This window comes from Ovis canadensis, chromosome 22, assembly GCF_042477335.2.
Source record: "Ovis canadensis isolate MfBH-ARS-UI-01 breed Bighorn chromosome 22, ARS-UI_OviCan_v2, whole genome shotgun sequence".
NCBI lineage: Eukaryota > Metazoa > Chordata > Mammalia > Artiodactyla > Bovidae > Ovis > Ovis canadensis.
The window spans coordinates 23,181,017-23,206,516 of NC_091266.1; the positions used below are offsets into that span (position 1 = coordinate 23,181,017).

The 25,500-nt window shown below is 38.7% G+C and overlaps 1 protein-coding gene across 2 annotated transcripts in view; it reads right to left on the reverse strand.

The window, feature by feature from the left end:
- The window catches only part of PRKG1 (protein kinase cGMP-dependent 1), a 1,303,224-nt gene that overhangs the window by 891,435 nt on the left and 386,289 nt on the right, over positions 1 to 25,500 (reverse strand). The window contains exons 1-2 of one of the 2 annotated variants that reach the window (XM_069567847.1): positions 9,968 to 10,059; positions 1,132 to 1,245 (exon numbers count right to left, since the gene is read on the reverse strand). In XM_069567847.1, the coding sequence (XP_069423948.1) occupies positions 1,132 to 1,201 (70 nt within the window). In that variant the 5' untranslated portion in view covers positions 1,202 to 1,245; positions 9,968 to 10,059. Of the gene's footprint in view, positions 1 to 1,131; positions 1,246 to 9,967; positions 10,060 to 25,500 lie in introns of those variants that run through there. The other variant, XM_069567846.1, reaches the window with a different exon arrangement.

Here is a 25,500-nt window from a genome sequence, read left to right on the forward strand (position 1 = left end):
AAATGTCAAGAAAGACTGATTTTATAAGGGCCCCAGTTGCCACTGATGTGGCAGCGATTTCAGTGACTAAAAAGGTGATTCACTAACAAGACCTGTAAGAATTTACGACTAGCTGGCCACGCATTCTTCAGTTCTTTACAACCCAAGTTTTCATGTCATATTGTCAGTTATGTGCCATACTTCTGAGAGGAAAAGAGCAATATACAAAACCATCAGTGACGCTCAGATAAAACTAACAATAACAATTTAATTGTCATCTTGCCAACGGGATTGTTTTAATGACACAACCTAGTCAAAGTAACGTGATTGCAATCATTCACAGGATACTATGTCAGAAGAACGTTTCAAACATTAAATACACACTTCTGCCTGAAAATGCTCTGGACCTTCCATTGTCGGCTTTGGCTTCCAGCTCTGTCTGTTACACATTCATTGCATCCTGTACTCAGGAAGAAGGAATATTTAAAACAAGCTTCTTTTCCTTCTAACTATTGCAGCTGCTTCTGCCAAGCAATAAAAGTTGCTAGAGAAATCATATACACACATACATGTAAAATTAGGGAAACAAGCTGCTTTATTGCCTTGACTTAAAATAAGCTCAATCAGTAGAAAAGAAAAACGTTATAATATACAGCTTGATGAGCAGCTGAAGACAAGAATATACTCAGACGCAATTCTAGAATTCAGGATATCTTACTCAGGGTTTGAATGAGACGAAAGACATTTCTCCTCTTAATTTTGCTAAACCACTGAATGAATAAGTGAAGTTTATGTGGGGAAAGCAACCCGAAATAGACAGATACATAAAATGTACTGAAATATGATTCTGAGACTTTAAGGCAGAAAATGCAACATCTTGCTCCGGTTTAATTATAATTCATAGAGTGCTATTTTATAAACGCTAATTTATGAGTTCAAGGTTCTTTGAATAAGTCAGCAACAAAATTTAACTCAATGTTAACAATTACTCTTTAGGATAAAAATCAAATGTATCTCTAAGCAATAATTAGAAGCTAGATTAATAAAATTATAAAGATGAAAATCAAGAGGCATATTAACTAACACTTCACAGATCAAAGGAAAGAAGACACTGAAAGGCTTTTTTTTGTTTGTTTTTTTCAATAGCCTTACTTTTGACGGTCGCCGTCCGGGTACAGTTGTAAAGAATAGCCAACTCTCCAAACACTTTTCCGGGACCCATGGTGCACAGCTTCACGCCTTCTTTCGTAACTTCAACCTTACCATCTGAAAAGAAGAAGGAAAGCATATCATTTTGATTTTCCCTCGTGTTTTATTTCATTTGTTGCATTTCTAAGATGGGAGAGAGGAGGGCCAGGCTCATTTTCAAAAATACAAAGCAGTTACCAACTAAAACAAAATCATCCTCAAGATGCAATGCAAGAAATGTAAATCTTGTCCTAAATTATCTTTTCTTAAATTCATCATTGATAAGATTGGAAAGGAGACTAAAAGAAAACACCAAAAAAAAAAAAGGGATAGAAATAAAAAAGTCAAAATGTGAAATTATTCCAAATGTGATAGTAGAAAACTCTCGTAATCCAATTTTAAAGTCATTTTGAATTTGCAAGGAAAAATTGAGTGAGTGTGTTTTCTACAGCACACTTCATATTGCGAATTTTCATCTGAGTAAGGCAGCTATTATGCAAAGGGAAATTACTTTGACCCTTGGGCTTTATTCAGTTGCAGCTCACAGTATCTTTTATTTTTAAACATCTTGTCCAACTTGGCCAAGACTGTTTTATCTGCTTCTCAGCCCTGCAACATGGACTGTAAGGAAACCAAAGTACTGATTATCAAGGTTGAGGGGAAAGAAAGAGACACTGGGACAGTCGGTGTTCCACAAAAGATTTGGAAAATGAAGTGCTAAAGGAGGAAAAGCTAAGGAAACAGCGTACACTGGATATATATTGGTGCCTGAAAGTAAAGAAATGCTATTCATGAAGGAAATTTTAAATATATATATAGATATTTTAATTCAAAGCTATGTACACTAAACCTTTCATCACCTAATATAATGGAGGAAGAAATAACAAGGCAACACAGTCTATCCTATACTTTATCTCACCCTTTTATTACTCTTCCCAGTTACTTAGCCACAGGCTGCAGAAGGGGAGCCTAATGCTTGGCAGTGGCTAGAGACTGAAAAGAATTAACACTACCAAGTTTGTCTGAACGTCAGGGCTTCATACACTGTCTCCATAAATTACCCCCTTTAATCTATATGCTTCCTGTAATATTTAACTTTTTAGAGCTTTAGCTTTACATTTACTCCTTCCTTTTTAAAAATCTACCCAGTTTTACCTACAAATAATATATTTATGAAGTCATCAGTTCCGTCCAGTTCAGTCGCTCAGTCGTGTCCGACGCTTTGCGACCCCATGAATCGCAGCACGCCAGGCCTCCCTGTCCATCACCAGCCCCCGGAGTTCACCCAGACTCACGTCCATCGAGTCCGTGATGCCATCCAGCCATCTCATCCTCTGTCGTTCCCTTCTCCTCCTGCCCCCAATCCCTCCCAGCATCAGAATTGTTCAAATACGTGAGATAAAATCTTATATATTTAAAAATTTTAAAAAGCTGAATTCATAACTGATACAATGTGCCACACACACCAGCCATGAAGCAAACCTAGAAGTGATTATACATTTACATAGCGTAGGAAATGGCAATCCACTCCAATGTTCTTGCCTGAAAATTCCGTGGAGAGAGGAGTTTGGCAGGCTACAGTCCACAGGGTCACAGAGAGTCAGACATGACTGAGCAGGCACGTGCAACAATACATTTACAAAGGAATTCCAAGTATAGCCTATACAGACTCAGTGGGTCACTTAAAAAAATTAAAAATAAGATAGTCAAATTTTACTGCATACACACAATGAATGGTTCCAATGTCGACCTAATCAACTTCCCTTAAAGTCTTTAGCTTCATCTTGAAGCCACCCTCTTCATTTACATTCCTTTCTCTTCCCCTCTGTGTCTAAAAACAAGATTTCTTTTAAATGGAGTCCAGGTGCATGGAAAGCAGGTGGGCCTGTATGTGGCTGTTTTGGTTGTGAGGGGACAGATGTGGGGAAACAAATAAGGAAAAAGTCAAATAGGCAGAATACTTAGCACGCTTATGCAGAGGCTTACAGCCCTCAATAAATGGCCCAGTATGGAGGTTTTTCTATGCTTATAATTTGATATTAACTTTAAGAATACATTTTAATGAAACTACCTCAGATCATCACTGTGAGTCACTTCACAATGATAATTAATGATAGTCAACAGAAACTAATGCAACACTGTAAAGCAATTATACTCTAATAAAAATAAATAAAAACAAAAAGCTCCTAATAGTGGTCTAAACTTTTTCCATTATTTTCCCTGGCTAAACTCAACAATGTCTAGAGGCTATTAGGACTGTTACTTGAGGTACTAAAAATAATCCAAAATGTAGTTAATCTGTATCTTCTTTACTTGTTCTTTTTATTCATTTTTTTAAATGTGATACTATATTGCTATTGTTTTTACTATGCCCTATCTCTACCAGGAAAGAAAAATGAAGAAACATTCAAGTTATTTTTATCTGAACTCTGCTAAACTGTTAAAGTTGTTTGTGTGAGACATGTTAGAATATTGGATTAAAGAAAGCCTTGATGGTTATTTATAGTTTCACTTGACTCTTGATATCACTCCTGCACGAATAGTTGAAAGCTTTATCACAGCAACTTGAGTGTACTTTTTATTTTACTTCAGGTACCACATGCTCATTTATGATGTAAAATGGGCTGAGTCAAAAGTCCTAAATTTTGCCACACTGAACAATAATTAACCTACCTCTTGCTTTTTGGCACCACAATTTATGTACCACTTCGGGGAGATGGTCAGTAATAACAGATCCATAATGAAGAATCCATGCTGCTGCTAAGTTGCTCAGTTGTGTCCAACTCTTTATGACCCCATGGACTGTAGCCCACCAGACTCTTCTGTACATGGAACTCTCCAGGCAAAAATACTGCGGTGGGTTGCCATGCCCTCCTCCAGGGGATCTCCCTGACCCAAGGATCAAACTCTCATCTCTTATGTCTCCTGCATTGGCAGGCAGGTTGTTTACCACTAGCACCACCTGGAAAGCCCATACTTTCTTTTTTTTAAATAAGAATCAGTAGTTTCTATAAATAAAAGAAGGTATTGAATTTACAAGAAGACCCAGAGTCTCCCGACTTTATTGGCATTTTTTTTCAACTAATCTGTAGTTTGGGGCCATAAGGACTTTCACAAATAAGACCGATCAGTTTAGAGATTTATTACTGGCAGGCTGAGACAGAATGGTTGGCAATAAGCTAATTATGAATACTCTGTGCTGAGTTCTAATAATCTTGGTTGGAACATGCAGGACAGCTTGATTGGTCATTAAAGGGAGACAGTTGTTCTATCAAAGGTCCCATCTAGACAAGATCTTCCATCTCCTTCATTGTCTAATACTTTTATGATGTTGTAGGTTTGAGAACACAATTTTTACATTATGTATTCTCTCATGAGGGTTTCTATGGCTAATATATTCAATAGGAACATTTAACATTGAGATGGCTGAGCGGTGCTGTGATCAGCATGGGTATATTTTCTCTAGGAGAAGATATGCATATGTTATGAGAAGATTACTACCATAAGTTTAGTTAACATATGTCATCTCACAAATACAGTTGTTGGGTTTTTTTTGCCCCTTGTGATGAGAATGTTTAGAACTTACTCTCTGCTTCCTCGATGGATTAAGAATACTACTATATTGAACTTGCCTTGTCATTTTAGGTTAGGAGTGCGGTCACTTGTGGAAGAAAGTAGAACTCCTTAAGGCTACTATGGGCTAACTAAAGGGAAAAAGCCTTCTCCTTTCTAGGGGCAGATGATAGTCTTAGATAATCTTCCTTAAGAATACGTCTTGTCAGTTATTTACATATGTCTTCTTTAAGTCAGTATAAATGGAGAAGGCAATGGCAACCCACTCCAGTACTCTTGCCTGTAAAATCCCATGGACGGAGGAGCCTGGTAGGCTGCAGTCCATGGGGTCGCTAGGAGTCAGACACGACTGAGCGACTTCCCTTTCACTTTTCACTTTCATGCATTGGAGAAGGCAATGGCAACCCACTCCAGTGTTCTTGCCTGCAGAATCCCAGGGACGGGGGAGCCTGGTGGGCTGCCGTCTATGGGGTCGTACAGAGTCGGGCACGACTGAAGTGACTTGGCAGCAGCAGTAGCAGCAGCAAGAAGGAAAAAGACAGTCTCACTATTAGATGGTAATTTATTCTCAAATTAAAGAAGGGCAGTGGGTCAGCACCTTATCAGTTTTCTGTTTAAGCTTGATTCCAAGTCCAAAAGGATATAGTCTCTCTGGACCTAAGCTCCTGTTCTTTTGATGAGGTGTTAATTTGGATTGGAAATCATTGTTTGGAAATTTAACAAAAGTTTGTGAAAAATTGCCCTGTTTTAGTATTTACTATTAGGTGAGTTTACTTTAGTTTTTGTTTGTTGGTTTTTAGTTTACCAGTATCTTATTAAAGATTGGGCTTCCCAGGTGGCGCTAGTGGTAAAGAACCCGCCTGCCAGTGCAGGAGACAAAAGAGACGAAGGTTCCATCCCTGGGTCAAGAAGATCCCCTGGAGAAGGAATGGAAGCCCAACGCCAGTATTTTGCCTGGAGAATCCCATGGACAGAGAAGCCTGGTGAGCTACAGTCCATAGGGTCTCAGAGAGTTGGACAGGACTGAAGCCACTTAGCATGCACACACATTAGAGATTAAAGATAAGAGAAAGCAAGAGAAAGAGCCAAACAGAAGTAACTTCTTCCCTAAACTATCTGTGTTTTCACAGTTTCTGTAACCATCACATCCTTATGATGCTTTACATGGGGCCAAGCTTCCCATTCACAGGAGTCACTTTTCTTACATAATCATAGAGATTCTTCCTAGAAGCACAAAAGTACTAGTCATCCAAATGGAATGAAGCTTAGTCTGAGGCATAAGAGGCTAGTCGAGGTTGAAGCTACATGAGTGAAGACCTCTGTTTTCTCTTTCAATCAGGAAAATCTGATTTCCCTTCTGGTCATGACTGCTATAAATACATTAGATCCAATTTTTCATTACACTAAATTACAATTGATTGTAATACATATTGAATATGAAATAAAATCAATACCGGTGTACTTAATAATCAGAGAATCAAAAACATAAGTGATGTATCTAGAACTAAAAATCTCACGGGAACTAAAAGGAAGAAGAGAGAGAGGTTAACATGACATTAATAAACGTGAAACTCATTTTTGTTTTGGCTTCTAACTCTGAGGTCTTGGGCTTCCCTGTGGCTCAGCTGGTAAAGAGTCTGCCTGCAGTGTAGGAGATGGGGGTTGGGAAGATCCCTTGGAGAAGGGAACGGGCACCCACTCCAGTATTCTGGCCTGGAGAATTCCATGGTCTGTATAGAATATGTGGTCACAATGAGTTGGATGCAACTTTTCACTTTCACTTTTTATGAAGTCTTAGGGCATATGCGCTTATCCACAAAGGAAAGCTACGGGAGGAAAGGGAATGAAATTTAACCAAGCCGGATACAGAAAATCATCTGAACCAGCGGAATGAAAGTCTGGAATGAACAAATTACATTACAACATTTCTGTCCTTAGAGATATTGAAGGAGTAAGAATTGACTAAATCTACTGTAGATGACTCAGCCGTTGACCAGACATGAACAGAACTCTGGAAAGACTTCACAAGACAAGCATGATGATTCCATAATCTTTCTACATCTCATGTTTAGAAATCCTAGCACTTTAAAGTACTCCAAAGGCACTAGATAAATATCAGTGGACTAATTCAACTTCTAGTGATGAAGAAAACCAAAGACAGGACAGATCAGAGAGATTCACACATAGGGAAGACATAGGAAGTAGTCTAAACATTCCCTGAATAACAAGAGTTGAATAGATAATGTGACGGCCTCAAGTTTATTAAGCTCCATTCTTGTCATTCACAATGTATTTTTGTTCTATTACTTCCATGATACATGAGCACCTCATTAGTCTAACCGATGAATGGCCATGTCTGTAGTTCCTTTAGCACGTGACAAACACTATGATCAGTATCGGACCTATGCGGACACATCGTATGATTTCTGTGTTTCTTATGTAATAGTATTCAGTTGGGGAGACTTTTGGACCTAACACTATGGTTCTCAAATGGGGTCACTTTTAACCCTAGAGGCCATTTAGAAACATCTGGAGATACTTGTTTGGTTCTATGAAAGTTTTGAAACTAAGGAGGTTCTTCTGGCATCTAGAGAGTAGAGGAACATCACTCAACATTCTCCAATACACATGTCAGCCCCTACAAGCAAGCATTATTCAGTGCAAGATTGCAAGCAGTGCCAACGTTGAGAAACTCTGAAATGAACTATGTCCACATGTGTATAAAATGCTCTACCTTTAAAGGGACAATTTTGACTTCCACTTAAAAAAAGAATCTCTACCAGATATAAATTGCAAGCTAAAAAAAGGCTAGCACCAGGTTGCAATATTTAAGTAATCCATGTCGCTATTAGAATAGAATTAGAATAAACATGCAAAGCTACTTTACTGACTTATTTTCCCCAGCAGATGTCACCTGAAATAGAAATGATTATAAAAATTTTTGAAGCAAGACTTACAAGAGTATCCTGCTGATGTTAGAGTGACATCAGCATTTTTCCAGGCACACTTGAGACTATCAGGTTCTGACTCTACTGCTGAATGGTTGAAAGATCTGGGATAAGTTATTTAACTCTCTAATGTATCAATTATCTCACTAAAAATTTGGTATAATAGAACTTAATAGGTTTTGATAATTAGATAATGCATGTGCCAAGATAAAAATACATAGGTTAAAAAACAGTTCTTGAGGAAACTGTACTTCTTTTTAAAGAAAAAACACTTTGATAAGCCGTTTTAAGGAAAAAAGAAGCAGGGTTCAAGGTTTTGGTTCATAAGATTCAGGAGTGGAAAGGAGAAGAGTGATAGATGAGCAGAAGCAATAAAAAGAAAAACATGAGCAAGAAACTGGAGATTTCAGAGAAAGGGGCAGGCAGGAAAGCTTCATGTTGAGAGAGGCTTCAAGATTTTTAGTAGGAGGGATGTCTAATGTACAATATTCAGTTAGTTGTTGCCAGAATTAATGTCCTACATTTCTCTCCAAATTAATCTGCTTCACACTAATTTCCTGTGTAAAGGCCTTGGAGGAAGATAAAAGCTTGAGGAAAGATCCACTGCTTGGATACATCAATAAACAGAAAAGCAAGGAAATGAAGAATGAGTGATAATGGGGAGCTGGAAAGCAGGAAACCCTATAGTATCTATGTAAATTGTGTAATTATAAGAAACTAAGGACTCAGAAATTGGCAGATATTTGAGGGGAGGACATCAGTCTTTTCACAGGATGTGAAATGGGTGCTTAATCCAATTTCACCTAAGGCTAGGAAGGTTAGAAAAGAATTCAGTGACCAGAATGATGTTGCTTCAATCAGAGATTATGTCTCCTTTATCTAAGTTCACCTAATACCTTTTAATGGCTCTTAGGAGGCAGAAAAAGAATTCTGAAATCACAACTTCTAAACTAATATTCTGGTTCTCACTGCTCTTGACATGTCAGACCTTTAGACATTCAGTTTCTACACCAGGGCAATGGGAACAGCTACCTGTTTCACAGAATTAATACGTGAAATTTATGTCAGAGTTTGGTGTGTGATCAAGCTCTCTACACATATTAGTATCCACTAAACTAATTGAAGGGCCAGTCATTTAATCCTGCAGTGACTGGCTGTAAATAGATTAGAAAATTCTCATGAGTGAATAAATGGGAGTGTTAGTGAAACTGACCACTGGGGTGATCATGCTTCAGGGAAGCCTGAGGATTTTGTTTTATACTGCCTATAGAGTCCAGAAGAAGGAAAAACAGTACAGCTGACCCTTGAGCAATTCAGGTTTGAACTGCATGGGTCCACTTAGATGTGGACATTTTTCAATAGTGAAAACTTCAGTACTATCGACATGGAGCAGGAATCTGTGGGGCTGCTGGGCATAGAAGCCTTTCCATGAACCTCATTTCTTGTTTGTAGGATTCCAGCCTCCATGACCTTCCCTGATTCCCAAAGGGCAGGTGTGAGGAATTAATCAGGGAAGGGAGTAGATGCAGAGACAAGAACAGTCAAGAAACAATAGTGTAGCCTTGGGGCAGAGTCCTGGTTCCACCTCAAAGATACACATAACAATATCTTTGTGTTCTTTACAAACTAAACCCTCCAACAAGCAGAGTTAGCATTTTTCATTCCAAGACCACCTGAGACCAGACTAAAGGCACCAGAGAGCTCGTCAAGAAATTATCTGAGACCAGAATAAAGGAGTGCAAACCCTGCACACACCTAATCTGATCAACAACTCTGCCCTTGAACCACTGCTATAAACTCCTTAAGAAATCCTTCTGGGCTTGAACACACAGTTTTCAAGGGCAGGAACCTGCTGTCTCCCCCTTTGCTGGGCAAAGCAATAAAGCTATCCATTTCTTCTTCACCCAAAACCACAGATATGAGAGGGACAATTACAACTTTTACTTGGATTAATTTATGCTTGCTAAAGTATCAACTGTAATAAAAAAAAGCGTCAACCTCCCACTCTACTTGGTAAAAGTATTTTTGTACTGTAACTTACTTTACCCAGCAGAACAATACATTTCTCACAATCCAAATTTTTATTTCATAGCTTAGATTACCCTTGATGTGACATTTGTATTTCTACCCCCTTTAAAGTAATTATGATTCTCTAGAGCATACAGCAAGCACTCGCCTATCTTCACATTTTTAAAAAGCAGACAAAAAACAAAGGAGAACCACACAGCCTGAAAAATACTCTGAACAGGTATTAAAAAATGAAAAATAAAAGAACTTACTCTCTCAAAAGCAGTTGTTCAAATGGCCTGGAACAGGTTAGGAATGAGAAGATTTGGCTTGAAAGTTATTCCCAACACAAAGAAAATGAACTTTGTCCTTGTGTATCACTGAGAACAAAATAAGCTGAAACCAGGATAATATTTTAACAAGTTAAACTGAAGGTGGAATAAAACTGCTGAACACCCCTCTAGATGGCAGTCAGGGGAAATGGCAAATTCAAGTCTTGCAGTAAGAGAGTTTTATCAGTTGATACATAGGTAAACAAAATGTGGAATTCTGTCAAGCCATAGTAAAGAATGAAGTACTGACTCAGGCTACAATATGGATCAACCTCGAAAGCATGCTAACTGACAGAAGCAAGTGATTAGGACCACATATAACTGAAACCAAGCAGGACCCTGTGGGGCCCTCCTAAGTACAAAAGCTGCTCTATGTTTTCCATTTCTCCTAGTTTCCAAAAGAGTAAACTCAAGCAGTTAATTAGGAAAGCAAGGGAATGAAGAAACAAAGGAAAAGCAGTCAAACAATAAAAGTAATGATAACTTAAACAATAGTTCAGCACTAAGCAGAGTCCTAGCTCCCCCTCAAAGGATATATGTAACAATCTACTGTATACCTTTGAGCTGTCGTGCAGAAACTAAGACCCTTACCTAGGTGGAAGATGCTGATCAGGAGGACAGAGACCCTAGACTGACTGGAACTAAAAGAAAGCCATGCACCCTGCATCCCTCATCCCAAATGTTGCCACCAGGGAGTTGGGTCTTTCACCCATTAGCTGCCCATTCTTCTTGCTTTTTGCCTGGTAATAAACATCGTGCTTTCCTTTGCCACAACCTGGCTTTACGGTGCTGTAGATGAGTAGACCCAAGTCTGGTTCCATTTATACTTCATGTCCAGAATAGGCAAATTCACGGGGAACTGAACGTGGATGACTAGTTGCTAATGGCTGGGAGAGATGAAGGACTGTGGTATGATGGTGTAGGGGTTACAACATTTGTTTTACAATAATGAAAATGTTCTAAATTTGGCTCTGGTGATGGATGCACACATTATAAAAATACTATTAATAAAAGCCACTGAATATCTTAAATTAGTAAATCATATGGAATGTAAATTATAAAATAACAAGGACTTACCACAGGCACATAGTAATGGCTCAGTTTTAAGACTAACCATTAATGCCATATATAGGATCGTATTGCCCCTTGAGAATGTTGAACATTCAGATGATTTGACCTCCATTATTTTTCAAACAGCCTTTCTCCTACTCCCTTTAGGACACTCACACCAACATTTTTCATCAAGCATGACCTCATTTTCCTTCCCAAATTACCGTCAATCCCTTCCCAACTTCATTGAATGATTAACACCACCAAAATCATCATTCAGTCATGAGATCAATGACTATAAATCCTTCTTACTGTCAGCATACTTAATCTACTCAATTATATTTATTCCATAACTAGAAGCCTTTTCTAAGCCTTTGTTCACAACTAACATAGAGCTCCTTTTCTGGATTCTTTGCCACCAAACAAACCAGCAAAGATATTAGAATCATTTTCCTTGATACTCTTCTCATAAAATATCCCTCTGCTATGAAATTTACAGTAGTTTTTATAGAGTCAAAAATCAAATTCCTGGTGCTGTATATCTAGTCTTCCCACAAACTGGGACCTTTCCTAAATAAACCTGACACTGAATCTTTGTCTTTGTCAGTCTCTTTAATCAAACTTCATGGTCCAGCTCAAAAGTTCTTAACCTAATAGATTATATCTATATCTATGCATATAGAAATATATGTATATATTTCTATATATATAGATATACACACATAAATATATATATATGTATATATACCCACACATATATATATATAAACCTAATATTGATGATGTACAGGGAGGCCTGGCATGCTGCAATTCATGGGGTCGCGAAGAGTCGGACATGACTGAGTGACTGAACTGAACTGAATATATATATGCACGTGTGTGTGTGTGTGTGTGTATATAATCTTTGCTTTTACTGACCTCTGAAAAAATGAAGCATTTCCATAGTAATAGGCCATACAAGCATTAACAGTTCTTGTGACTTTGTCACAAACAAAAGTTATATTTTATATAATAGCTGTTTCAGAAATCTTAAAAACTATACTTTCCACTCAAACTCATGGCAGTTGATAGATACATTGTTAGGTATTATTTAATGTGTTAAAAAATACACATGCATTAATGAATCAAAAATGTTTATTAAATTCTTTTTATATAATTTGTTTTCTTGGTAATTCAAAAGCAGCCAGCCTTATGTACTTTAGAATATTCTGAAATGAGGTCCCTAAAGAGCAAAATTCTGCAGAGATGCATAGTGCAGAAAAAGATTATTCAATTAGCCAGAGGTTCTTAATCTAGATTCCTCATAGAATCTTAGCATGGTATTAATAACTGTCACTAATGGCCCAGAATTTGCAGGAAAAGAGAAGACAATGTAAATTAAAAACCAAAACAAACACTATTCTTGCTGGTTGGAATCCTTGTTAAAGCATAACATTATAGATTCTGTCTCACTGTTTGTCAGCTGAAGTCAAATGACTCCATGGACATCTGGTTCACCTCTCATTGTAGACTGTTAACTTACTAATGTATCTTTGGCCATAGGAAGGAAAGAGGAAGTGGTAGCTCTTCTAGCACAAACCCAGTAAGATAAAGGAAGACATACTAGATATACTGCTTATATGGAAACTATAAAAATAGAGGCTTTATCTTGAATGTTAAAAAAAAACCCACACTTTGCCTTAATTCATTTTTGTTACTCACCCTTCTAATCTATTGCACCCAGCTAACTGTATTCCAGACTCAGGCCTGGAAAAGGTCAGTTTTCATTCCAGTCCCAAAGAAGGGCCATGCCAAGGAATTTTCAAACTATTGCAAAATTGCACTCATTTCACATGCTAGCAAGGTAATGCTCAAAATCCTTCAAGCTAGGTTTCAAAAATACCTGAACAGCAAACTTCCAGATGTACAAGCTGGATTCAGAAAAGGCAGAGGAACCAGAGATCAAATGCTGCTGTTCATTGGATTATAAGGACTTATGCCAGCATGCCCCAACTCTCAGGACTGTTGTAGTCAATGCCCTGACCCTGTGGCAGGCCACTGTCAACCCACGCCTCTGCCAGGGCCTCCTGGACACTCAAGGGAAAGTCAAGCTCAGCCTCTTCTGGGGTCACTGCTCCTTTCTCCTCTGTCCTGGTGCACACAAGGTTTTCTTGTGCCCTCCAAGAGCCCTGTGGCAGTTGTGCAATGAAATCCTACTGACCTTCCAAGTCAAATTCCCTGGGGGTTCTCAGTCCCTTCACCAGAACCCCAGATTGGAAAATCTGTTGTGGGCCCTAGAACTTTTGCAACAGTGTGAGAACTTCCTTTGTATAACTGTTCTCCAGTTTGTGGGTGGTCTGTTTGGCGGCTCTATAGTGGAATTAATGACGACTTCCTCTAAGAGGACTAAACCAAATCTGTGTTTAAACAGTGGAAGTGACAAATAGATTCAAGAGATTAGATCTGATAGACAGAGTACCTGAAGAACTTTGTGCAGAGGTTTGTAACATGGTACAGGAGGCAGTGATCAAACCCATCCCCAAGAAAAACAAATGCACTAAAGCAAAACAGTTGTCTGAGGAGGCCTTACAAATAGAGGAGAGAAGAGAAGTGAAAGGAAAGGAGAAGAGGAAAGATATACTCATTTTAATGCAGAGTTCCAGAGGATAGCAAGGAGAGATAAGAAAGCCTTCTTAAGTGAACAATACAAAGGAATAGAGGAAAACAACAGGATGGGGAAGACTAGAGATCTCTTCAAGATTTTTAGAGATACTAAGGGCATGTTTCATGCAAAGATGGGCACAATAAAGGATAGATTGCATGGAACTAACAGAGCAGAAGATATTAAGAAGAGATGGCAAGAATACACAGAAGAACTATACAAAAAAGATCTTCATGACCCAGGTAACCATGATGGTGTCATCACTCAACTAGAGCCAGACATCCTGGAATGTGAAGTCAAGTGGGCCTTAGAAAGCATCACTACGAACAAAGCTAGAGGAGGTGATAGAATTCCAGTGGAGCTATTTCAAATCCTGAAAGATGATGCTGTGAAAGTGCTGCACTCAATATGCCAGCAAATTTGGAAAACTCAGCAGTGGCCACAGGACTGGAAAAGATCAGTTTTCATTCCAATTCCAAAGAAGGGCAATGCCAAAGAATGTTCGAACTACCTACAATCTCACTCATTTCACATACTAGCAACGTAATGCTCAAAGTTCTCCAAGCAAGGCTTCAAGAGTACATGAAACAAGAACTTCCAGATGTTCAAGTTGGATTGAGAAAAGGCAGAGAAACCAGAAACCAAATTGCCAACATCCAGTAGGTCATAGAAAGCAAGAGAGTTCCAGAAAAACATCTACCTCAGCTTCATTGTGCAAAAGTTTTTACTGTTGTGGATCACAGCAAACTGGACTATTCTTCAAGAGATGGGAATACGATACCACCTTACCTTACTTACCTGCCTCCTGCAAAACATGTATTCAGGTCAAGAAGCAATAGTTAGAGCTGGACATGGAACAACAAACTGGTTCAAAATTGGAGAAGGAGTACGTCAAGCCTACATATTGTCACCCTGCACACTTAACTTATATGTAGAGTACATCATGTGAAATGCCAGGCTGGATGTAGCTCAAGCCAGAAACAAGACAGCTGGGAGAAATATTAATAACCTCAGATATGCAGATGATGCCACCCTTATGGCAGAAAGTGAAGAGGAACTAAATAACCTCTTGATGAAGGTAAAAGAGGAGAGTGAAAAAGCTAATTGAAAACTCAACATTCAAAAACCAAAGATCATGGCATCCAGTCCCATCACTTCATGGCCAATAGATGGGGAATCAATGGAAACAGTAACAGACTCTATTTTCTTGAGCTCCAAAAATCACTGCAGATGGTGATGAAATTAAAAGAAGCTTGCTCCCTGGAAGAAAAGCTATGACCAACCTAGACAACATATTAAAAAGCAGAGACATCACTTTGCTGACAAAGGTCCATATAGTCAAAGTTTGGTTTTTCCAGTAGTCAGGTATGGATGTGAGAGCTGAACCATAAAGAAGGCTGAGCACCAAATAATTGGTACTTTTGAACTATGTTGTTGGAGAAGACTTGATTGAGAGTCCTGTGGACTGCAAGGAAATCAGAACCAGTCAATCCTAAAGGAAATTAATCCTGAATATTCTTTGGAGAAACTGACGTTGAAGCTGCAGCTCCAATACTATGGCCACCTGATATGAAGAGCCGACTCATTGGAAGAGACCTTGATGCCGAGAAAGATTGAAGGCAGGAAGAGAAAGGGACGACAGAGGGTGAGATGGTTGGATAGCATCACAAACTCAATGGACTGAGTCTGAGCAAGCTCCTGGAGACGCTGAAAAACACGGAAGCCAGGTGTGCTGCAGTCCATGGGGTCACAAAGAGTCGGACATGACTGAGCAACTAAACAACAATAACACTGGATCATAAGAGAAAGCAAGGGGATTCCAGAAAAACGTCTACTTATGCTTCATTGACTATGCTAAAGCCTTTGACCTTATGGATCACAGCAAACTGCGGAATTCTTAAAGAGATGGGTGCTCCAGACCACCTTAACTGTCTCCTGAGAAACCTGTATGGAGGTCAAGAAGCAACAGTTAGAACTGGACATGGAACAACAGACTGGTTCAAAACTGGGAAATGAATACAAGAAGGCTATACGTCATCAACCTACTTATTTAACTTATATGTAGAGTACATCATGTGAAATGTCAGGCTGGATGAATCACCAGCTGGAATCAAGATTCATGGCAGAAATATCAACAACTTCAGGTATGCAGATGATAGCACTCCAACTGCAGAAAGTGAAAAGGAACTTAAGAGCCTCTTGATGAAGGTGAAAGAGGAGAATGAAAAAACTGGCTTGAAACTCAACACTCAAAAACAAGATAATGGCATCTGGTCTCACCACTTTATGGCAAATAAATGGGGAAAATGTTTAAGCCATGACATATTTTCTCTTCTTGGTCTCCAAAAATCACAGAAAACGGTGACTGCAGCCATGAAATTAAAAGATGCTTGCTTCTTGAAAGGAAAGCTATGACAAACCTAGACAGCATATTAAAAAGCAGAGACATCACTTTGCCAACAAAGGTCCATAGAGTAAAAGGTATGGTTTTTCCAGGGCTTATGTTCGGATGTGAAAGTTGGACCATAAAGAAGCTTGAGTGCCAAGGAATTGATGCTTTTGAATTGTGGTGCTGGAGTAGACTCTTGAGAGTCCCTTGGACAGCAAGGAGATCAAACCAATAAATCCTAAAGGAAATTCACCCTGAATGTTCATTAGAAGGACTGATGCTAAAGCTGAAGCTCCAATACTTTGGTCACCTGATATGAAGAGCCAACTCACTGGAAAAGATCGAGGGCAGGAGGAGAAGGGGGCAATAGAGGATAAGATGTTTGAATTGTATCGCCAACTCAATGGACATGAGTTTCAGCAAACTCCGAGGGACAGTGAAGGATTGGGAAGCCTGGTGTGCTGCAGTCCATAGAATCACAAAGAATTGGACATGACTTTGCAACTGAACAACAACCCTAGTACAGATAAACTTTTATTAATACAAAGAAACCCGATAGATTTAAAACACTTAAAAGGATGACCCAGAGGGATGGGATGGGGAGGGAGGAGGAAGAGGGGTTCAGGATGGGGAACATATGTACACCCATGGCAGATTCAAGTCAATGTATGGCAAAACCAATACAATAATGTAAAGTAAAATAAATAAATAAATAAAAATAAAATAAAAAAAATAAATTAAATATTTAAAAGGATGTAAAGTTCTACCTAATCTTGAGCAGCAACTAAAGAAAGTAATTCCAATAAAATATTATTCCTAAAGATAGCAAAATATCCATGAATGATTTGTCTCGATCTAAAAGTGTCCTGATTCACTTATGTTCTGAATTCAAGCACCTCTAAATGACATTAATGTCCATATTTCTGTTTTTCTAGATTTTAGTTCATCCACCAACTTGAGAACTTATCATTTGAGCAACTAGTTTCTTTTCTTTTTATAAACTCTCCCAGCACACCCAGAGAAGGAAATGAAAGGAATTTTCACTCTGCCTCAAGACAGGCTAACGATTACCAGCAGATCCAAAGTAAAAATTATTGTGTTTTATGTTGTGAACAGTATAAAATAGATATTAACTGACAATGTGCTTCTGTTCATTACACAGGTTTTACATGAAAATCAGGATATAAAGGACTTCCCTGGTAGTCCAGTGGTTGGGAATCTGCCTGGCAATGCAGGGAACAAGAGTTTGATCCCTGGTCTGGGAAATGGGATCACATATGCCTCGAAGCAAGTGGACCTGTGGGCTTCAATTGCTGGACCCCATGCACTTAGAGGCTGTGCTCTGCTGCGAGAGAAGCCACTGCAATGAGAAGGCTGAGAGCACAACTAGCGAGGGGCCTCTGTTTGTTGCAACTAGAGTAAAGCCCACGCGCAGCAACAAGGAGCACACGAGTGGCAATGAAGACCCAGCACAGCCAAGCGGTAAACAGTCAAACAGAGTGAAGAATGCCAATGGGTTTTAAAAATGGGATATAAGAATCCACCCAAACAATATCAGAAGAAAACTCTGGTGTCTAACATATTAGAATGCAGAATACAAACACAATATAGAAGACATTTGGCACAGTGTGATTTTAAATTATGCTTGAATTCTTAGAAAGCACTCTGCCTTGTATGTCACTGCAGCTTCGCAGGGAAAAAGAATGGTAAAGTTCACTAGCCCTGGGCCTTTATTTTTAATGTTCACCTAAGGGGCTTTGGAGCCCATCGTCTCTACTGGGAAAGTATAAAGTCATGAAAGATGGCAAGGGGCCAGTCAATATCTCCAGGATTATAGAGCAAGAATAAAATTAAAGCTCCTTAGTGAGACCAAGAGAGAAGGAAATGGCAACCCACTCCAGTGTTCTTGCCTGGAAAATCCCATGGGCGGAGGAGGCTGGTGGGCTGCTGTCTATGGGCTTGCACAGAGTCAGACACGACTAAAGCGACTTAGCAGTAGTGAGACCAGGACAAAGAGCTTACGTAAGTTCTTCACATTACCCACATATTTAATTCATTACAAAGCTCAGCAAAAATCAGAAGCCTTTTCCTGTGTTAATACCACCCTGTAGAAATGAGAAAATACTAAAGACATAGGACTACTTAACCCTTTTTGGGCCCTATGCAAATTTGACCAGAACTGAATTTTAGTTGCTACCATCAGCAGACTTTTGATGAGTGAGAAGCTTAAGCAAGTCTTGGGAAATATTGTCCCAGATAAAATCATTGTATTATACATATTTACATTAGAGAAGGTAGCTTAAAAATCCACTAATAAAAATTTCCATTTTCCAAAATAGTCTTTGGTATATATCAGCTAGAGATATATGGTTTTAATAGACAAAGAAGATAACGACATAGAGACAGAGATGAGTGGTTTTTGTTGTTGTTCATTTGCTGTGAAAAAGTATTACAAGCTGGCACTCAATCAATCTATTTGATAAACAAATAAAGATCAGCTCTTCCAGCTCTACAGGTGGAAAATGCAGTCACAATTCTAAGAATGAACCTGGTTGAATTTTAAAAGAAAGTAATACTCTCCCCTTTATGTGGGTATCATGACAATATTAAAACAAATTAAAAGCTGGGACAGATGCATAATTCACAGAGACAATCCATACTTGTAGTGAGATACACTTAGAGGCACAGGCCAAGAACAAATGAAAACCTCTACCTGATGGGAAAACATAAATGTCAACTTGTTGAAAGAGTTCATGTTTTCCATAGGCAAGAAACATTTTCTAGTCCCTTTCTGTGCCCAGCAGAAACATGTGATACCCTCAAAGGTATTGGATCTTGAGTTGAATAAAGATTACCTATCCAAATTAACAAGGAGCCATTTCTACTCTTAGGCTCGGCGGCAAAGAATCCTCTTTTGCAGGAGACTGCCTGCAACGTGGGAGATGTGGGTTCAATCCTCACATCGGGAAGATCCCCTGAAGAAGGAAATGGCAATCCACTCCAGTATCCTTGCCTGGGGGATCCCATAGACAGAGAAGCCTGGAGGGCTACAATTCATGGGGTCACAAGAGTCAGACATGGCTTAGCAACTAAACCACCATCACCACCAATTATAAACATAAGCTTCATGGTTATGTGCCAGAAGAGAATGAAATAGTCACCAGAATATTTGAAACAGACATATCACGTAACTTTTAAAATTCCAGCTAGGCATCTGTAGATGAGTTTTCCAAAGTAATTGGAGACATGACTGAGTTAGTTATAACTTTGTTGGATAAAAATTCAAGCCTCATGTATATTAGCTAGCTATGGGGCAAATAGGACATGAACGTTTTATTAGAGAAGATATAGGGGAAAATCAAAGAAAAGTTGCAGACAGAGGAAAATGGAAATGAGGATGGATCAGCGAATTGAGGACTAAAAGGAGAGAGATAAAGTTAAGGAAATAGGATGCAGAATAGCAAGAAGAAAGTGTGGTAGGTTACTGCATCAAAGATAGCAGATCAGTATTTGATTACCTGGAGTTTCATGTCGGCCTTTAGGAGAACTCTTATGTGTCTCCTGAAAACTGATCAGAAATGAACCTACAGGGATGCTAGCTCTTGCAGATACTTCTTCATGGAATTCCTTCTGCGTGGATCACAAATAGCTTAGATGTACTGGCCAAATAAATTTTCATAGTGATTGGGGTATCAGGTGCCCAGTTCCTTATCTGCTCTCTAAATCCCAAAGTTGTTTCCTCACTTGACTTCAAAACGCAACCTGAACTAACGTGAGGCTATTTATAGTCTTTATTTGCCCTAAAAGAACATGTATACATTTTTCTGCAGAAATGTGATTGCTTGTGTTTGATTATAGGTGCTGCCCTGCACATGCCATTGGGGTTATTATATAATATGCAATACCTGTACAATATTCCTTTTCTAAAGTGTGAAAGGTTATGAATTCTGAAACATCTGACCCCAAGGGTTCTGAAAAAGCCCTTGCAGATGGGTAGTATTAATACTTTACTCTGGATAAAACTTCTCCCTTTATTATGGGTGGGTCCTGGTGTAACAGTCATGTAGGGAAAAAGTTTGCATCTCAAATGAAAAACTACTGCTGACAGCAGGTACGTTAGGAAAGCACATACATAGAAAAGTATTTCTTACTCTCTTGGGTTTTATGATAATATTGTCCAGATGGACCTAAGAAAATGCCTATGGTCGGGGGGGGGGGGGGGGTCATCCTTTCCAAAGCATAAGGCAGAGGTGGAGAAAATATGTAGGCCAAAACGAAATAAAAGAGGGGACCTTGGAATGAAGATCAAATCTAATGGATGAGGACAGTTGTTTTCTTCTAAAATTCAAGGTGATAGATTTCCTTTATATAATTTGATTCATGGGAAAGATTCAAACTTTATATTCCTAAATCTTAAGACAGTTTGTAGAAACCTTAAAGTGCTTTGTGGAAACTAACACATTTGAGAAATTGAAAAAAGAGGTTATGAAATAATTCCAAAAATAATTGGAACAGAAAATAATAAAAGTCCATGTAGAGAGAGAGATAGCCAAGACCTAAGAAACAGAGATCAAGAACGCGTGAGGAAAGCCACAGTAATAAAGAATCAACTTCATTCCAAGCTTCCTAATAGTGAGGGAACTTAAACAAATATGTTACTTTTTTCTCATCGCATATATATACAGGAGTAGGAGGAACTCTTTCGGAGAAAAGAGAAAATCTTGTCTTTGGATTGTGAGAGAGAAAAAAAAGACAGCATGGGCATCGTTGTGCAACAAACTGGTACCATCTATAGCAGATTTACCAGGCAGAATGATTAAATATATGAATATTCTGTCATGAATTACTAAATATCCACTTTTATTGAACTATTAGTACTTAAATGAGAAAACATTTCAGACTACTACTCAATTGAAAGAAAACCCAGAACATTTAAATCAATGAACATTTACCACCTAAGGGCAGGGCGACAATCTTTTCAAAAGTATATCGTAGTTTCAAGTGTCCAACACAAAAAGGATAGATGAATCAATCAATCAATAAACATTTGCTGAATGAATGTTTGGGCAGGGTTTCAGGGTTAATGTGAAGATTTTTTTTCTTTAGAGAGATGAGCAATTTTTTTTTCCACTAAAATGAATGTTTTAGTGATGAAGAGCTACAAGTCTATTTTTAACTACCTTATTCAGTTAGCATGGCAGGCAGTTGTAGATGGTGGACAATTGTGTATCCAGCCACACAAAACATTTTAAGACCTATGAGTCTTCCCCAAACATAATGCTATAAAATGTCCTTTTGCTAAAAATACTGGAATCAAGTAATTATCTACTTTTGAATTTTAATGAATAGGCCATCTGTTCACTCAAATTGAAAAAATGAAATTTTTCTACAAATTAACAACTTGATGAGATGTCTCTGGTGACTAAATCTTCTCTGCTGTTTTTTGTTAGGTTTAACCTAAAGGTGACACTTAGCATATTATCCCAAGCTTTATAAACTACAATATGGAAAAAAAAATGTTTGGTTTTTTTTCTGATCATATAATCATCACAGTTATCTGTTTCCTTCACAGGCTATGTTATCAAAGGCTATTTTTTATTACCATAATTTCCACAAACACTCTATTAAAATGAATCACTAGGAAGAAAAATCTGCCCATTTTTATTGGTGATGCTTATGACAAAGTTTTCATTCTAAACATTCTGATTTATGGATTATCACCATAATGATAAACAACAAATGTTTTCAATCTCATTTTCCTCCTTTCCAAGAACATTGTGTTTTCTTTGTGCTGAGCTCTCCAATACGGTAGCTATTTTCCACATGGGCAATTTTAATATAATTAAAACTAAATAAAATTTAAGTGTTGTTTCCTCAGTTGCTAACCATGTATCAAATGCTACATGTTGCCACCACATTGAATAGTACAGAATCTTTCTATCCTTTCAGAAGGTTCTGGTGGATATCACTGAAATATCCTTCCTGTTCTAATTAAAAACAATACAACAGGTTGAAAAGGCAGTGGCTTATGCTAAGCCTTGTGAGTTCAGCTCTCACAAGCCACTGAATCTTAACATAGCCAGTCAAGAAGCACCTGATAGCTTCTGTTAGGTGATCTGCCTGACAGACCTTGCTATTTCCATTAGAAAAGTAACCTTGCAATAACCAACGTGGAAAAAATCTTTCATTTTGTATAGCTCCTCGGAGCACCTTTGTATCTGGCTAGATGGGATTCTGCCCAACACAAATGTTTGCTCAAGTAAACTTCTTAAAAATAGGGACATGCCTCAGTTTACTTTTGAGCATTTCTTACCATCATCCCGCCAAAGACTCATTCCTTCTTCTCATCAGTGAAGACCAACTTTTCTCTTCAACTTTCAGTCAGGTCTATTTTGTCTAAAAACTATTAAAGACATGTGCCCTGAGCCACCCTCGTCAGTTTAGTTCCTAAAAATATCACATCATTCTACAACTAGTTGATTTATCTAATATCTCTTTCAGTTTTTTTAAGTCTTTAGGATGAAAAAATGACAAATTGTGTACAGTTGTGGGAAACAAAAGCAAAATTGGTGGCACTTTATAAATAATGCAAAACAGCACCAAGACTTTGGCAGAAAAGATACTTCAATCATACCAGCAGCTAAAGCTTTTAGTCTAATTAAAAATGAAAATGCTATTGCAATCTGAAATTACATCTAAGTTACTGAATTAGTATGCCTGATATTACAGTTACAGAAAATATTCAAGATCTGCCTTTTAGAAAAAAGCTTCCTTTGTCTAATTGGCCACAGATAAAGGCAGGGTTCTTACAGACTATGACTGAATTGAACCAGGACTGAACAATCTCATTTGAACTTTTAGAAGCAGTTTTAAAGGTGTATACCCGATATCATGTGGGAATTCACCTATAAAGTAGAACTGGTTAGAGAGATAACATAATTCAATCATTTTATTCAAGCTTGATCATTGCCTTTAGCTAGGGCGCCCATTTCATTCTAGCCCACAAGCCTCCAACACACATCAATACCCAACAGAGTCTGTTAAGTCACAATGATGAGGTTTCTTTGCACTTGGCTTTTCTTTCCAGAACACTCCATGCTAAGACCCTCACTATTTCCCAGACCTAACTAATTTCAAGGAAATTTCTCATACTCAGTTCATTCAGTTCAGTTGCTCAGTCGTGTCTGATGCTTTGCAACCCCATGAATAGCAGCACACCAGGCTTCCCTGTCCATCACCAACTCCCGGAGTTCACTCAAACTCATCTCCATGCAATCGGAGTGATGTGATCAGTCATCTCATCCTCTGTCATCCCCTTCTCCTCCTGCTCCCAACCCCTCCCAGCATCAGGGCCCTTTCCAATGAGTCAACTCTTTGCATGAGGTGGCCAAAGTATTGGAGTTTGAGCTTCAGCATCAGTCCTTCCAATGAACCCCCAGGACTGATCTCCTTTAGAATGGACTGGTTGGATCTCCTTGCAGTCCAAGGGACTCTCAAGAGTCTTCTCCAACACCACAGTTCAAAAGCATCAATTCTTCAGCGCTCAGCTTTCTTCATAGACCAACTCTCACATCCATGCATGACCACTGGAAAAACCATAGCCTTGACTAGACGGACCTTAGTCAGCAAAGTAATTTCTCTGCTTTTAAATATGCTGTCTAGGTTGATTGTAACTTTCCTTCCAAGGAGTAAGCATCTTTTAATTTCATGGCTGCACTCACCATCAGCAGTGATTTTGGAGCCCCCCAAATAAAGTCTGACACTGTTTCCACTGTTTCCCCATCTACTTCCCATAAAGTGATGGGACTGGATGCCATGATCTTCGTTTTCTGAATGTTGAGCTTTAGGCCAACTTTTTCACTCTCCTCTTTCACTTTCATCAAGAGGCTTTTTAGTTCTTCTTCACTTTCTGCCATAAGGGTGGTATCATCTGCATATCTGAGGTTATTGATATTTCTCCCGGCAATCTTGATTCCAGCTTGTGCTTCTTCCAGCCCAGCGTTTCTCACAATGTTCTCTGCATATAAGTTAAATAAGCAGGGTGACAATATACAGCCTTGACATACTCCTTTTCCTATTTGGAACCAGTCTGTTGTTCCATGTCCAGTTCTAACTGTTGCTTCCTGGCCTGTACACAGGTTTCCCAAGAGGCAGGTTAGGTGGTCTGGTATTCCCATCTCTTTCAGAATTTTCCACAGTTTTTGTGATCCACACAGTCAAAGGCTTTGGCATAGTCAATAAAGCAGAAATAGAAGTTTTTCTGGAACTCTCTTGCTTTTTCCATCATCCAGCGGATGTTGGCAATTTGATCTCTGGTTCTTCTGCCTTTCTAAAACCAGCTTGAACATCTGGAAGTTCATGGTTCACATATTGCTGAAGCCTGGCTTGGAGAATTTTGAGCATTACTTTACCAGCGTGTGAGATGAGTGCAATTGTGTGGTAGTTTGAGCATTCTTTGGCATTGCCTTTCTCTGGGATTAGAATGAAAACTGCCCTTTTCCAGTCCTGTGGCCACTGCTGAGTTTTCCAAATTTGCTGGCATATTGAGTGCAGCACTTTCATAGCACCATCTTTGAGGATTTGAAATAGCTCAACTGGAATTCCATCACCTCCACTAGCTTTGTTCGTAGTGATGCTTTCTAAGGCCCACTTGACTTCACATTTACTAGGTATTTCCAATCGCCACAATAACCAACTGGTATAATAGATCCCCCCATTTCCATCTTGATGGTTCATGGTAAAGAATCCGCCTACCAATGCAGGAGACCTGGGTTCAATCCATGTGTCAGTAAGATCCCCTGAAGAAAGAAATAGCAAACCACTCTAGTATTCTTTCCGCAGAAATCCCATGGATGGAGGAGCCTGGCAGGCTACAGTTCATGGGTCACAAAAGAGTCAGACACGCATAGCAAGAAAACAACAACATTCCCACCCAACATGTATTTCTTCCTGAACTCCTTTTTCCCTCTCGTCATGATTCTTTACATAAGCATTTATTATACCCCCATATAAGTATCCATTATACCCCCATTATCAAAGAAACTCTGCATTTTAAGGATTTTTTTTCCCAGCAATTAATGAACACACACTGTTCTCAGATCAAACTGGATTCACTTCTTTGCAACAGGTGGCTATATTTCTATTATTTTATAGAAGACAGATTGCCTAATTGCTGCTTTAACTAGACTTTAAATTATACAGTAGTTGCTAAGTGTTCTTCTCCAAGCACACCACAAATAAACTTTGAAATAGTGTCCCAAAGACCTGTGTCCCAAATTGATCCAGGTCAAGTAAACCAGGATCTAGAGGGCAGGGTGCTAACTTTTGCAGTTCTTCACACTCCCCAGGTGATTGCCATATGCTGACAGACTCGGGCTTCAGGATCTGTGCAAC